The sequence below is a fragment of the Corvus hawaiiensis genome, chromosome 7, assembly GCF_020740725.1.
Source record: "Corvus hawaiiensis isolate bCorHaw1 chromosome 7, bCorHaw1.pri.cur, whole genome shotgun sequence".
NCBI lineage: Eukaryota > Metazoa > Chordata > Aves > Passeriformes > Corvidae > Corvus > Corvus hawaiiensis.
In genome coordinates this window covers 38,853,690-38,870,490 of record NC_063219.1, presented here as the reverse complement: position 1 = coordinate 38,870,490, position 16,801 = coordinate 38,853,690, and the positions used below count along the sequence as shown (strand labels likewise).

The 16,801-nt window shown below is 42.6% G+C and overlaps 1 protein-coding gene across 4 annotated transcripts in view; it reads right to left on the bottom strand.

The window, feature by feature from the left end:
• Positions 1-7,500: 7,500 nt before the first annotated feature.
• LYPD6 (LY6/PLAUR domain containing 6) overlaps positions 7,501-16,801 on the bottom strand; it is a 32,019-nt gene continuing 22,718 nt past the window's right edge. For all 4 annotated transcript variants that reach the window (XM_048309005.1, XM_048309003.1, XM_048309004.1 and 1 more), the window contains 4 exons: positions 13,546-13,700; positions 11,751-11,849; positions 9,308-9,438; positions 7,501-7,733 (listed from right to left, as the gene is read on the bottom strand). In XM_048309005.1, coding sequence (XP_048164962.1) covers positions 7,539-7,733; positions 9,308-9,438; positions 11,751-11,849; positions 13,546-13,657 — 537 coding nt within the window. In that variant the 5' untranslated portion in view covers positions 13,658-13,700 and the 3' untranslated portion in view covers positions 7,501-7,538. The remainder of the gene's footprint in view (positions 7,734-9,307; positions 9,439-11,750; positions 11,850-13,545; positions 13,701-16,801) is intronic.

Sequence of the window (16,801 nt, the reverse complement as noted above, 5' to 3'; positions counted from 1 at the left end):
GTGTGTTGTGTCTGTTTGCAAAATCCACTCAATTAGCAGGAGACAAATTAAAGAGGGTTCTCACTGGGCACTTGGGGAGAATTTTCTTGGATAAATACTGGAAAAATTGTGGAATGCTTCACAAACATGGGAAATATCTTGATGATTTTTTTTTTCTTCAGATGGTTTCTTGTGCTTTAGGAAGGGTGGGAGCTGTCAGGTTATTCCAGTTAAGCCTGGGATGTTCATTTTTGAGTTAAGTTTTGTCCTGTAAAGGACTTTTCCAGTGGCTTTTCCTGAGGCAGAAACCTCACTGGAAATACTGGGAGTTTTGCCTTGACCTCATTCACATCAATGTTTTATGTCAGGATTTGAGGGGAGATCTAATTCCTGATCTTTTTCTAAATAGAATGTTCTCAATTCCCAAAAAAAGCTGGAGCTGTTCCAGTTGTGTTTTCCTCCCATCAGAAGAGCCAACCTGGATGAATTCACTTTCTCCTATAAAATAAAAGTTCTGGAACGCAAAATAAAATAAATGATAATAAAATAGTAATATTTTATTATATAATAATCAAATTCTGATAATAAAATCCAAACCAACTCCCAGTATTCCAAAATGAATTCCTTCCTAAGGTAAAGAAACAAGCTCAGGAGGAGAATTGCTGTGTGTAAGGCCTTGATTATCCTGAGGTTTTCAGTGGGATTGGGATCTTGCTTCTTCCACCTGGAGACTCCTCTGGGGTCACTTTTTATCAGATTCCAGTGGAAGTCAAAGTAGCAAATCCCAAAAAAGTTTTCAGCCAGTGGAAAGAGGATTGTTCATGTTCAAGCAGTGCTATAGTCACAGCTAATTATCTCTGGCTAGCTAGTTAACACCAGGGGACAGGGGTAAGTATTTTTGGGATTGATCTGGAGGAATTTATTCCAAATCTTCTCCTCAGCCTTCCTTGGGAAGTCACTGCTTTATTGCTGACATCCTCCTGCAACAAGTGCAGGATTTACATCTTGTATTTTTATATTTAAATATATATTTATATCTGTTTATATTAAGCTGTGCTTAACTTGGGAGAGAGCAAATAAACTGGGTTTTGATTAAAAAAATTAAAATTAATACTCTACAGTCTGTCAGGTGGAGGGAATAAAAGTCCTGTTAGTGATGTAGAAGTGAAATTTAATAACAAAATAATTGCCTTGCCCCATGTGCCTGTTCCTTTAAAGCCTCTTTTTATTAAGGACAGGGGAAAAAAAGCTGGGAATTGGAGCAGCTCTCATTCCAAGGGCACCAAGAGCACGGAACAAGCTCCTTCCACCGCAGCACCTGCAGGCTGCAGCACCCTGCAGATAACCCCGAGGCTCAGAGGTACCACTGGGGGAAAAGGGGCCCTCCCTGTGCTTCCCCTTCCCTGCTAATTGAGGTGTCACTCCTCAGGGCTTAGTCCCGTCCTAAAGCCCAGCAAAGCCGGGTGTAACTTCAGCCAGCTCCAGCACGGGGCCACGAGCTCTCTGCCACTGGCACAAACGGGGCTGGCAGCTTGTGCTGCTCCAGAGGCTGCCCGGGGGGCTCAGCTCGCGGCAGAATTCGGGATAACCATGGGAAACGTTTGGGAAAAGTCAGTGTACAGGGAGGGATGCTCAGAGGAACGGGAATCATTAATTCGAGAGTGGCAGTAGAGGTTTTATTCCTGGAGGGATTTGTGTGAGCCAAGACAGAGCACTCTTGGTTTTCCTGCTGTTCAGCTCTCCAGGCACTTTCCTGCTGGACTGAGGGCAAGGGGAAAGCTGCTCATCCAAACGTGTGTGGGATTGGATTTTCAGGGATGCACGGCCCAAAATGTCTGAGGGAGCGAGATGAGGAGGGTACTGTTCTAAGACATACAGGATTTATATATAAATATGTACTTATATGCATAAATATCTATTTAAATGGATCTATTTAAATAGATATGTTTTATATGTAAAAATATATGTATAAATATATATTTGTAGAGATATAGTTTTATTTATAAATATATTATTATATATAAAAATATATATTTATATGTAGTTATAAATATAAATATATATTCATAAAATATAAAAATATCTTAATATATCTTAATATAGATAATATTTAATATATATTAATATATTATATACCATATGTAATGTATTTATATATTTTATATAATATAAATTAATATATAAAAATATATATTTATATATAAATATATATTTTAAAAATATAAAAAAGATATCAATACATCTTAATATAGATAATATTTAATATGTATTTATATATTATATACCATACGTAATGTATTTATATATTTTATATAATATAAATTAATATATAAAAATATATATTTTTATATATATAAATATATATTTATAAAATATAAAAAAGATATCAATACATCTTAATATAGATAATATTTAATATATATTTATATATTATATACCATCTGTAATGTATTTATATATTTTATATAATATAAATTAATATATAAAAATATCTATTTTTATATATATAAATATATATTTATAAAATATAAAAAAGATATCAATACATCTTAATATAGATAATATTTGATATATATTTATATATTATATAGCATATGTTATATATTTATATGTTTTATATAATATAAATTAATATCTAAAAATATGTTTTTATATATAAATATATATTTATATATAAACATGTATTTATAAAATAAACTATCTTAATATATTAATACATATAATATTTAATATATAAATATATATTATATAGCATGTGTTATATATTTATATATTTATATATTTTTATATAATATGTATTTATATATTAATCTATGTAGATACTGAATATATATATCTTTTATATATCTATAAACATAGATATATAAAATATATTAAAATATTTCTGAAATCCTGTACTTTAGAAATGAGGTGACTTTTGAAACCACCCTGTTTTCACTTAAAACCTGCCCATGGGACTGTGTAAAATGAATTCCTTCTCTTCCTCTTGAGCTGGGCTTGGCTGGCTGAGGAAGGAGGATAAACTGTATCCATGGGAATTCTCTCTGGGATTTTGGCTGCCCCTGGATCCCTGGAAGTGTCCAAGGCCAGGTTGGAAGGGGCTTGGAGCCCTGGGATACCGAGTCAAATTCCTGCAGTTTGTTTTTAATTGATTACTTTCCCTCAGTGCTGACTAATTTAATTCCAGCTGGGATGGGGAACTACTTCCATCAGCCATCCAAACCTTCACCTGGGCACTGCTTTTGCCACTGGAATGAGCTGGGCTCTATTTTTATTCAGATTTTTGGGGCACTTTTCCAACTGTGTGAAATGATCTCCTTAAAACCAGCTCGAATTCCCACCAGATAAAGGCACGGCTGTGCTTTAGTGCAGAACCAAACTTTGCCATCACTCGGAGCCTTTTGTGCCCTCAAATTTCCGTGCAGCCTGGCACTTCCTAGTGGAACTTTTCCCTAAATCCCAGAGTTTTCCAGGAGCTACATGTCCCTGTGCACACACACCCCCAGCTGCTCGGCCCCAACAATCCCAGCTTGTGTCAGCTGCAAGAATAAAAGTCTCTGTTGGCTTTTCCGGGGCATCCCGCTCTGGGAGAATTCCCTTTGTTTCCAGGGAAGTCAGGGCCATCTGACTGAAGCTGGGCTTTGCCAGGGGCTGCACGCAGGGCTGGGTTGAGATAGCTTAGGCCTGGCTTAGGGATGCAAAGCTGGGGTTTGTGCCTTGTTAACAGCGGCTCCAACTCTTTAACCTGATGACACAAAATGCCTGAGACTGAGTTGTTTGCTCCCAGTCCTACCCTAAATACAAACTTAAAGCCTCTTAAAACAGCAAATTTTAGCAGCAGCTCAGCAAAGCTCAGCTCAGACCAAACAAACCCTGGTTCAACAGAAACCCCTCCCTCACCCACCAGGTTTCTTCCCAGCCCTGCCCAGTTTGGCCCAGCACAGACCCACGGTGGGGTCTGAACTGATCCGGGCTCTTGCCAGAGGATTAATTGGAGTTTTATTGTGGCTGGGAGCTGCTTTTTTAGCTCTGAATGCTGTGAAAATGATGGAATTCTCAGTGAGTCCTTGCTCTGCAGGCAGTGAGGACTGCAGCAGGTTTTGGAGGGGATAATCTGGGCTTGTGCTGAGGCCAGGGAGGCTCAGGGGTGACGTTTTTGTCACTCTTTGCTGAGGAGCTGCCTGGAAGAATCACTGAACTTGAGTGGGGCTCAAACACTCGGGCGGTTTTGTGCCAGCTGGGCTTTCCCTCAGCTTTTTGCTGCTCAGCCCCAGGTGTGTGTTATCCCAAAAAAACCTGGAATTAAACTACCTCGAGCTAAGAAATGAATGTGTTAGAGTAGAACTGAAATGCTGCAGTGCAGTTATTTCCTTACTCCCCGGGAGTGCTTTGGGGACCTGCAGGAATTCCACAGATTCCTCTTTTTATGCTACCCACTGATCTTTGCTCCCTGTGTTTAAAATCCAGGAAGACATCGAATTTCAGGAATATTGAAAAATCGAGGTTGGTGATGAACCATGAGAAGAGAGGTGAAGGAATGAGGGATGGTTGTGGAAAGGTGTGGAAAAGGAAATCAGGGAGTGAGGGGAGAGGGTGGGATCGCTGCTGACATTTTGGAGTGAGAGAGACGAGGAAACTGCATCATTTAGGGACAAAAGCACGGACAATAACATTAATAACTCGTACAGGCAGGAATATGAGCAGGGATCAGAAGAAATGCAGGGATTTTAACTCCATCCTGTCTTCCTGGAAGTCTTCCACAACACCACCTGACTTTCAGCTCAGTCCCCTTTTCCTTATATCCCAGTCTAATATAATAATCCCCCAAACTGAGCTGTATTTAGGGAATTTTCTTTCAATTCCCCCTGTAGTTAATGAATCATTCCCATGTTTTCCTCCTGTTGAGCTCCCGGGGTTATTTGGTACAAATTGTTTTATTCTGGACACAAAACGGAGGAATTCCTGTTAAATTTGGGATGCCTGGATCCTGTTTTCCCTCTCTGCTCTATGAAAACTCCACATTTTCAATAATTTTATCATATTTAATCCCAGCCTGCTCTGGGGGATTTGTCCTGGTGTTTTTTCTTCTAATTCCACGGCTGGAATTTTACCACACACCTCACAGTGAACATTTAACCCCTTTATTTATACAAATGTACAGCATTTACAGGAGTTAAAAACAATTCAACATTTCAAAACATGATCCCAGAGAGTTCCTAAAAAATAAATACGGTGCAGCTCAGCATTTGTGGGGTTTGAAATCCCCCAGGAGCTCCAGGGACCGACCAGGAACCCCAACCTGGTGCAAGGGAGGGTTCAGTCACCTTAATTTCCTTTTTTTAAGCTCAGGGAGCTGCCAGAGGAGGGATAGGCTTTGGAGAAATTGTTGATTTTCTGGGAATCTCCGGAGCCAGGTGGAACTTGCATAGAAAAAGAGATTAAAACTCCTCTTGCTGGGTGAGGGAATCCCAAAAGGACAACAACATTCCAGGTTTGGCTGGGGGTGACACCAAAAAATGTTGATTTTATAGTAAAAAAAAAAAATCGAAAAAGAAAAAAAGAAACAGTGATGAACGTCAATTTTCATAAAGATGTGTATATAAATCTTTTTTTTGAATATATATATATATATACATTTTTTTAATAACATCCCCCTTGAAAAACACACTGAGCCTTTCCTTCCCTGGAGAAATCACCTGGAAGTAAGTGGGGAGCACAGGCTGCTCCTTAATATCTAAGAAACCTCCCTGGAAAATTCAGTCTCGAGGCCACAAAACTCAGGACAGCCCTTTCCATGGGCAGATTCCTGATTTTTCAGAGTATCCCATGTGGGTTCTGGGAGCTGGGGAGCTCTCCACCAGTCTGCATTTCCCTGTAACTCCCCCCAAAAAAGCACTTTGAGCCTAAAAATCCTGGAATTTGATAGAGCTCAAGTTACGTCGGAACAGGAATAGGAAAAAACCCGCTCCTAAAAGAACAACTGATTAAAAAAAATTAATTCTAAAACAGTTTAAAGCAAATCCATGACACCCTGCTTTTATTACTGACTTTGCAGGATAAAGTGGATTCTTTTTTAAAAGTGATGTAAAACATTTTTAAATTTATATTTATATTTATGTATTTTTGGGGATCATTTCTATATTACAGGCTCACTGCCTTGCAAACCATCCGTTTTTCCTGGCAAGGTCAGCGTTAGGAATCTTTCCCACCACTTTCAAAGCCTCCTCAACATACAGAAATAAATATTGCATCCGTGATTTCTGAGCCAAACAAGCGCCTCAGGTCACCCAAACACAGCTGGAGCTGGGAGCAGCCCAGAATCCATGGAATAAAAATCCCAGGAGATGTTCAGGATCAATTTTCTCTCTCTCAGACTGTGGGGTTTGGGGTTAAAATAGGAAAATATTGGAAATATTCCCCCTAAACCAGCGGGAATCAGGTGAGCAGCAGCTCTTCATCCTCCTCCCTCCTCGTGCCGAGGGATGTGGACCTCAAATCCCTCTGGAAATGAGGATTTTTAGGGATTTCTCTGGTTTTCCACGTTTTCCCGCGGTTTTCCACGAGTCCCGGGGTGCTGGACCCCAACGGTGCAGGGCGAGCTGCTCCTTTGGAATCTCCTCCTTTCCAGGTGCTGCTTCCTTGCTGCGAATTCCTGCCCCATCCCAGAGGAGCAGGAGGAGTGGGAATGCTGGAGAGACCCCCGATTATGTGTTAATTACCGCGTGTTAATGAGACAGCGGAGTTAATGAGCTGGGAATGCCAAGGGGGACATTCCCAAGAGGTGAGCGGTGACGCTTTAAACACCATTTCTTCACCAAAATAAGCCAGACTTTATCAAAGTTAGGTTGGACTTGGTGGCTTTTCCAGCCTAAGAGGTCTTTTCCAGCCTGAATGATTCTGGGAATGCTTTCCAGGAGTTCCTTCAACAAACAGGAGAGACGTGGGAATTTTAGTGCATCCCGATGCCAAACTCAGGATTATCCAAGAACCAGGAGGGAATTCAGCCTTTCAAGTGCGTGCGGCTGTCCGGCGTGGCTCGGCTGTGGCAGCGTGGTCCTGGCTCTGTCCCATCCTTGTCCTGTCCCTCTCACTGTCCCTGTCTCTGTCCTGTCACTGTCCCCATCCCTGTCCTGTCCCTCTCACTGTCCCGTCCCTGTCACTGTCCCCATCCCTGTCCCGTCCCCATCCCTCTCACTGTCCCTGGCACTGTCCCTGGCACTGTCCCCATCCCTGTCCCTCTCACTGTCCCATCCCCATCCCTGTCCCTCTCACTTGTCCCTGTCCCCATCCCTGTCCCGTCCCCATCCCTCTCATTGTCCCTGTCCAGTCCCTGGCACTGTCCCCATCCCTGTCCCTCTCACTGTCCCATCCCCATCCCTGTCCCTCTCACTTGTCCTTGTCCCCATCCCCGTCCCTCTCACTTGTCCCTGTCCCTCTCACTTGTCCCTGTCCCCAATCCCTGTCCCATCCCCATCCCTGTCCCCATCCCCGTCCCTCTCACTGTCCCCCATCCCCGTCCCCGTCCCTCTCACTTGTCCCTGTCCCCATCCCCGTCCCTCTCACTGTCCCTGTCCTGTGGCCGAGAGGCAGCGCTGTGCCAGCAGCGCCAGGCTCAGCCCCAGCGGTGTCCCCAGGCCGGGCGGGGCCGGGCGCGGTGTCCCGCTGAGCGGGGCCAGCGTGGCGAACACGGCGTCCGAGGCGTTCCGCGGCAGGGGCAGGTTGCAGATGCTGCCCTCGCAGCACGACGTGCACACCTGGGAGCAGGGAACGCCGCCGTTCCAGGGAGGAAGCACAGGGAAAACAGCGCTACGTTGGCAAAGCTGCCCACTGTGATTTTTCCCTCCTTTTCTCCCTCTCCTCCTACCTTTTTTTTAAATCCATCGGTTGGGAGAACAATTTTTTTTCTCCCTTTTTTTCCTCCCCCTTCCTTTTTTCCCTGCTTTTTTACCATTCCCAAGTGAAACCCACTGGCCCAGTCACACTTCTGGCACAGTCCAATTATTCCATAAATTATAATTTATATTCTAAATATTATATCTATGATGTGTCATATATTTTAGGTATTATATAATATACACGTTATATAAAGTATGTATGCTAGATATAATACATTATTCTATATGAATTCTATATCATTCTATATGAATTCTATATCATTCTATATTATATATTACATCTAATTTGCTGTATTTATTGTGCATCTATAAAATACATTGTATAGTATATTTTTATATACTTTATAATACGTATTATATGTAATACACTTTATATATAGATATACAAGATATAGATAATACATTCTATATAATATATAATATACAGTATATTCTCTCTATATCATGTACATTATATACAATATATGATGTCTAATATATATCCTATACTATTATATATTGTTATATATTATGTGTTTTATTGTACCTACAATATATTGTAGATACATTAAATATATTGTGTATGATACATAGTATATATCATACACAATATATATAATATATATTAAAAATTATATATTATATACTATGCTAAACCTCTCGTATTTTATATCTCTTATATTATAGATTTTATGTAATATTCCTATATATTATATAATTTAAATAACATTATTTGATATTTTATAGAATATGTCGTTCAATTTTGTATATTGTATTTTGATATCATTATGTAGTGTTATATATTGTTATGTATTTTATCCTATTTATATGTATATATTTTATACAATATTGTATCTAATATACTGTAGATATTAGCTATATATCATATTCATTACATAATAAATATATATCACACATTATAGACTATATACTATATAGATCTAATATATATTCTATATTATTATAGATTGTATTATATATAAAATATTACAATATATTAGATATATAGTATTGTATATATAATTTATACATTATACATACATTGTAATATTATATATTGTATATATAGTATAAAAATATATTGCAGAATATATTCTATCTATTATGCTATAGCATAATAGTTATATAATGCTAACTAAATATTATATCCTATATATACTGTATACAATATATAGTATAGAATATTTTTATATATTTTATATTTACATATACATATTATACTCATAAACCCTATAATTATTTACAATTTTATATTTATATACATAACATTTCATACAGATTTACACATAAACTCCAATTATATAAACTTTTCTATTTTAGATAGACTCACACCGACCATATTTTCTCGAGAAACTCCAATTCTATGAAGTTTTACACACATTTACACATCCTGGATTTACCAGATAAGTTCCAATGACCCAGATTTGCATCTTTTACCCCCACTTTCTCCCTACCTTGTACTCCTCGTGCTTTATGTAGGTGCAGCCCGTGCTCAGACACTCCTCCAGGGGCACGCAGCGCTTGGTGACAGAGACGCTCTCCCCGCTGGCCTTCATCATGTGCTGGCTGAAGCAGTACCTCGTCCCTAAAAAGCCATGGAAAAGCCTCATTCCGCTTTACTGGCAGTCTACCAGCAGGAGAAAATAGGAAAGGAGTCCTGGTTTGTTTTGGTTTTTTTTTAAATACCAATTTTTGAGGTATTTGTTGTATGTCATCTGCTGGCTGAAGTGGTACTTTGTCCCTAAAAAGCCATGGGAGAATCTTTATCTGCCCAATTCCCGTTTCCTGAGAGTCCACCAGCAGGAAGAAATAAGAAAGAAATCGCAGGAATTTTTAAAAAAATAAGAATTTTTGATGTGTTTCTGTATAATGACACTGAATGCTCACCTGTGTTCAACCCCAGGCTCTGGTGTGATCCCAAGGATTCAAACTGCTCTGGAATACTGGGATTTATTCCCAAATGTGGGTCTGTGTTACAGACAAAACAATTCCCACCCATGGGATCATCCACTTACAGAGGGAAGTTTGGATAAACACCCCAGATCTTGTACACTCAGAGTTTAATTGGCATTATCTTTAAAAAAAAAGGGAATATTCCCAATCCCTATTTATTTCATGTGTATAGGTGGAAAAAGATTATATAATATACAATAAAAATACTTTAAAATAATATTATAAATCATTTTTTCACCCTAGAGGAACATTTTGATCCGTTAATTTATTCCTCAGGCCAAACCATGGAATGTGTCCCTGAATTCCCACCACTTCCCCAAGTCACCCCATCCTCTCTCTTTTTCCTCCTCCTTTAAGCTACTCCTCACTGACATCTGTAAATCACCCCAAAAAATCCACAGCAGAACGACTGACAAATGGAATGAGGATTTATAAGGAATCCTATAAGGAATCTGGATTTTATTCCCTGCCTTATTCCCTAGAGGGAAGCTGAAGGTGCTTCCTCCAAGCTCTCAGAGAGGAAAACATTGGATTTTCCACACGTGGAACACCACTGTGTATTTATTTTCTACATTCTACCTTGTTTCTAATTAATCCAGCTTGTTAGTAATAAAATGATTGCTTTCCCAGAGGGGAAAAAGGAGGAAAAAGGAGATTTCCATGTGTTTTCCAGCTTTTCCCACCCTAAAGCTCAGGTTTATGCCAGAGGGAGCGCTCTCTGTGCAGAAGCTCCCAGGATTCTGCTGGAAGTGCCATTCCCAGGAAATCTGGGCTTTATGTCTCCTGCTCTGGCACCAGAGCTCTCCCTGACAGATCCCACATGGAATAAATAAAGTTCCCAACACCCCATAACTCTTCTAAGGCTGTTTTATTCTTTATTCCTTTCTTTCTTTTGTTGTGGAATCATCTCGGAGCGATGGATTTTCCTGGCATGGGGAAACCGATGGATGGCTGTCACCTCCTGCAAGGCCAAGTGCTAAATCCACAACGAGGAATAAAATCCACACCCCTTTCTCCTGGCAAAACAAGGAATATCCGGGAATGTCGGTCTCATCCCGTGCCAGCCAGCCCGGTGGCTTTTATTGTTGTTGGTTGTAGCTCAAAGGAAGCAAATTCTGGGGCTGATAACGGGCCTGCCACAGGCTGCAGACGCAGGGGGGTCGTCCTCCCTCCAAAAGAAATCTTTTCCGAAGGCAAAATCCCCAAATAATCCAACTAAATGGGATTCATCAGGGTTGTGGATGATCTCAATGTCTTGGGAGGGTCTCGGAAGAGAAATGGTGAAGGAGGGCAAGGTCTGGGGATCTCAGCAGTGCCTGGATCTGAGATTTGAGGGTTTGTATTCCCTGAGCTGTTCCCAGCTTCAGGCTCCAAGGGGAATGATGAGATCAAACCACTGCAAATATCAAAATTCCAGCTGTGGCTGCCCTGAATGTGGATTTGTGCCAGAGGGGAGGGAAGTGAACACAGCCAGAACTGGTCCTGTATTCACCAGTAAGAGAAAAAAAACTCTTAAAAATCCTTCCCCATGAGGGTGGGGAGGCCCTGGGCTGGAATTCCCAGAGAAGCTGTGGCTGCCCCTGGATCCCTGGCAGTGCCCAAGGCCAGGCTGGACATTGGGGCTTGGAGCAGCCTGGGATAGTGGAAGGTGTCCCTGCCCATGGAATGGGATGAGCTTTAAGGTCTCTTCCAACCCAAACCAATCTGGGATTCTGGGAAAGCAACATCAGCCTGATTTAATTCCCATCTGAGCCAGAGGAAAACAGGGAATAGTTCAAAGCCATCAACTTCATCCACTGCAAGGAGACAGAAAAGCTTAAAGGATTACTCCTTTAAGCAACCACCAGCATCCCATATTCCACATTTTTGGGAATAACAGGGCTCAGCCTGGCCCCTGGCAGGGATAGGTGGGTTGGGATGAAACCCTGGGAGGGGGCTGGTTACCTCGGGGACAGTAAACATCCGGAGCCCAGCGGTTGCACTCGTAATTATCCGAGGCCTTTTCGCAGGTGAAGCACTTAAATCCACGAGGATATGGCGTGGCTGAAAGGAATGGAAAACATGGAGTTAAAAGGAAGAGATAATGGAGTCAGAATAGATAATACAGAGTTAAAAGGAATGGATAATATGGAGTTAAAATGACCCAATTAATCTGGTTCTGTGCTGCTTTTCAGGAGAAAGCAGCAACAGTTCTTCTCTTTAGATCCAAATTTCTCCCGATTTTCCTGTCGGCTTCAGCAGGTTGGTCCTGATTTGTAAAACCCACAGCAGGAGAGGCACACTGAGGTCCCCATGGACTCGTTCCAGCTGTGTTGACCCAGCCAAAGTGCCACTGCTGACTTCAAAGGGAGCTAATGGGAGCAAGGAATACTCATTCTCCTGGAATCAGAGCTCGCATCCAACCCTGCGGCTTTATCAGTGCTGATAACAAAATATCAGGTGGATTTAAACACTCTGGGAATGGTCCCACCAGGGAAAGAGCTGCTCCTGTTGAAGGCAGGCTCGTGGCCCCAAAGGGAACAAAACCACTTTGCTGAACCTCCAGCCCTGAACAGCAGCCTCTGTCCTAATTTATCTCACCAAATGAGGGCTAATTCCTTAATTGCTCTCCTGGCAGCACTTCTGTGGCACTTTCAATCCATTCTCAAGGTGCTGCTGCCTTCTCAGAAGCCAAATGGTGACCAGGTCACATTTATCAGTGAAGCCCTACAGCTCTCTGGGCCACATCTTCACCCTCCCTCCTCCTCCTCCTCCTCACCTCCTCCCCTTGCTCTGGGCTGGATCCTGTTTGGGAAGGAGAGGTGAAGCAAGATGATTTCACTGCTTGTTTCCTTTCAGTTTTTAAGGACCAAGAAATCACCCAGGAGCGTCTCTGGTGGGGCTGGGGCTGGGACAACACATGGATTAAATTAATCCCTCTCACCCTGGGTCTCTGACAGGTCGTGGTTATGGAATAAAACAGGAATTTCATCCTGCTTGCACAGAATGCAAATTTTCCAGCCAGTGAAGCAGTGAGTTTTCTGTGGGGAGAGAAGGCAGGGACAGCTCCACAGGCACCTTGTTCTCATGGAATTCACTAAGTTTGTGTCTGATAAAGAGAACAGACCGGTGAGAGTCCAGGGAAGATCTAAAGATGCACAACTCCATCGCTCCAGGACAAGGCCAGAGCTGTCGGTGCTGCCTGTAACCCTATGAGTCCTTTAAACTCTTTTGGGTCTGGTTTACACAGAATCCTGGAATGGGTTGGGTTGGGAGGGACCTTAAAGCCCATCTTGCCCCACCCTCTGCCATGGGCAGGGTCACCTCCCACAAAAACTTGGGGTTTCTCCCACATCAACTTGGCCCTGTGGGAGTGGGGACTGTACAAACCAGGTGCCTCCCAACCCAAACCATTCCACGATTCCATGTAAAACCAGGTTAGAGGCAGAGCTAAAAGCAAACAAACAGAGCCACGGCTCAAGAACAAGTGGGAAAAATGAAGGAAATATGTGACAAGATGAAATTTGGTACAGAGAAATGCAGCACCCCAGTGCCATACTGGAAAATATTCCAGTGGCCTCTGAGGATCACAGAAACCATAACTGGAAATGGCTCTGGGGTTGGGCTCCTGGGAGAACCTCAGTGCAAATCCAGAAGCTCAAGGCTTGGGATGCTCTGGAACAGCTCTGGGCTACTCAGAGCACCCCACAGCACTGGCTGCTGTTTCCCTCGTCCCTGTCCCAGGGTGGAGGTCACTTACTGGAGGGGTGGAGGTAGACGATGTCCTTGGCGGTGAAGTCGCGGCTCCGCGCGGCCGGCGCGCGGCCGGACAGGAGCAGGAGCAGCAGGAGCAGCCCCGGTGGCCAGGCCATGGCCCGGCCAGGACCTGCTCATGCGGCGGCTGAAGATCCCCACCTGGGCAGAGGCACAGAATCCCAAAATTAACCAGGCTGGAAAAGACCTCTGAGATCATCGAGTCCAACCCATGACCAACACCACCCTGTCACCCAAACCACGGCAGCGAGTGCCACATCCAGGCTTTCCTTAACAACCTCCAGGGACCGTGACTCCACCACCTCCCTGGGCTGCCCATTCCAGTGCCCAATCCCTCTTTCCATGAGGAAATGGCAGAGAGCAGGGATGAGCAGAGCAAACCCACAAAGACCTGGCCACCACCTCGTCCCCACTACCCAACCCCGGAGCCTCCCATTGCTGGGGTTATTTTGGCATCAACAGCCCTGGAAAAGACTTGGACAAAGGATCTCCCTGGATTTCCAGTGCAGTGGGAAGTTGCCTGGTGCTACAGGAGGTTGATGGTTCTGCTGACACCTCCTCTCCACCTTCCTCCTGACTCCTCCTCACTGCCTGGGGCCACATCTCCACCATCCTACGAGGTTCCTACTGATCTTATGTTGGCATTTCCTCTTGGAAAAGCCTCCATCTCAGAGCTGCAAACAAAGTGACCATTGGATTTTCCTCATCCATGCTCCAAAGGGATTTATTCCCTTTGTGATGCCATTAATAAACAGTTCAGTGTATTCTTCCATGTCCCTGACTGATGGGAGCTACTCGAAGCGGAACCAAACAACCACTGTGGTACCATTCCTGAGACCATCCCAAAACCAGCACCTTTCAGGAGCATCCCAATCCCTGCACCCAGGCTGTAGGGAGCCATCCAGGGGCAGACAAGGCCAATAAACCATTAAACAGATTTTTAGAAACCCTTAAAAATGATGGAAGTGCCTCAAAAATCGAACGGGATGGGAAAATCCTGAAAGGATGCGCTGCAGAGCCAGGCAGGAGCCGACGGTTTCCTTTGGAATCCATCCAGAACACACAGGGTTGGGATGAGTTTTTTCCACCCAGATGGACCAAGAGATCTGCAACACCCACATATTTCCTAAGCAGCTTTGAATATGTGGCGGTTATTATTTAATAAATATTTTTGTTTGGGTTTTTTTTTCCTCAGGAAAGATGTGGCAGGGCTGGGGATGTCACCTCCAAATGTTGGTCCCACAGCAGAAATCCACCCCGGAGCAGCAGCACAAAGGTTGTCATTGTCCCTGCTGTTATCTGCAAACAGCTTTTTTATTAAAACACAGAGAAATCCATAAAAACAACGAGGGAAAAAAGATAACACACAGCCCACTGCTTCAAACTTTGTTGGTTTAACCTCATGAAGAGGCAAATGCCAATTTCCATTGGATTTACTCCATAGATCCCTCTCAACCAGGGGAGAACAAAATCCTGATTAGAAGCAGACAGGAAGTAAAATAAACCTCTCCCAACCACGTGGAAGATGAAAGAAATGGGTCCATGTGGGATGTGGAGGGAGAATTTGGGAATTTTTTTTATCCCAAACCACGCCAGAGAAGGTTTTACAAACCCCACTCTTCATTTCAAGACATTAGCAGTTTGCAGTGAGACCGTCAGGAGCAAAAAATGAGGATTTGATCCTGAGCTAGAGGACCAAAAAATGAGGATTCACATCCCAAAAGGAGGCGCTCGTCGCAGCTCAGCACCAACTCTCATCAGCAGCCTGTTATTAACAAGTTATCAACATAAAGAAAAAACAATCCTGGAATCATTAAGGTTGGAAAAGACCTCCAATATCATCAAATCCAACCATTATAGCAATATTTTAAGTTACAACACAGCAAGGTTGAAATAACGGCAGGAATTCCTCCCAAAGAGACAAAAATTTGCTGGGTTTGCTCATCAGAAGCACAAAAAGCTTTTGTTTTTGCAGAGCTGATCAAAACCTCCCAGCTGAGGACGTTGCTTTCCCCAGTGTCCCTTTTGTGGGACCAACTGCTCGTCCAGCCCCTCTCCAAATCCTGTGTGGCAGCACTCAGGCACCAGATTCAGAAAAGTGGCTGAAATCCTCCAGCTGCTCCCTAAAAATGTTCACATCATTCCTCTTGTAATTGCAAAGACCTTAATTGCCAACTTCTAATGAGTTGCAAGAAACCGTGAATGAACAGAGAGAATTCACTCCCCCACCTTGATTTTCTGTTTGAAACAGGTTTCACTATGGGCAAATCATTAAAATTTTTAAATCCTCTGCGTTAGAAAATTATCCAGAGCAAGGCAAGCAGGGCCAATATTTTAAACTGGAATTTAGGGGAGTAGAAAGTCCTTACTGAGCAAACACCTGCCACCCTTACTGTCACCATTTGTCAGCCTGGGCATGTTCCACCTGCTCATTCCATACACACAGGTAGGGGAAAACCAGGAATTACTGCAAGCATGGAAATATCCACTGCCAGAAACCCAAATATTTACTATTCCATGAATATTTTGAGTAGGAGCACAGGGGTGCACATAGTTCTGTCATTGATGGGGGCAAATATTCGGTGATGTTTAAGGTAACGATGATATTTCACAGAGAGAGAAGTGGAAAGAATACTTTGAATAAAGGTAATATGCAATAGTTAATAATTCAATTCATATTCAATAATTAGATCTATTTGAAATTATTTAGATATTAATTCAGTGTTCAGCACACTCATTTTCTCTGGTGTTGCACTCACATAAAAATAAAATATAAGGAAGGTGATATAAATATAGATATATGGATATGGATGCACTGTCTTAAAACCTGCAGACATTTCACAAAAACTTTAGTTTGGTTCCCAAAATCCTACAAAATTGTATTTCTCTACAATGATGGATTCTCTTCAGGAATTCTATAAGCCCTGAGAAGCTTCACCAAGGGTGTAAAGGGTTTTTCTTTCACTCACAAGCCCCTTTTAGTCCACGACTTTCAGCCAAAACCTCCAAACTTTGTACACAATTATATTTTCAGGAGTTACTGGTGGTGTTTCAGCTCCTACAGAGCTAAACCTCTGCTGGCAGAGCAAATCCAGGGCACAGGCAGATATTTTTTCCCTCAAATCCCCTCGGCTCCTCTCCCAGAGCCAAGTCCTCGTCCCAACCTAAGGGAAGCTGGCACGGCCCGCTCGGAATCCGCTGCCGGTGGCAATGGGGGGGACACAGTCACATGGCATTTAGAT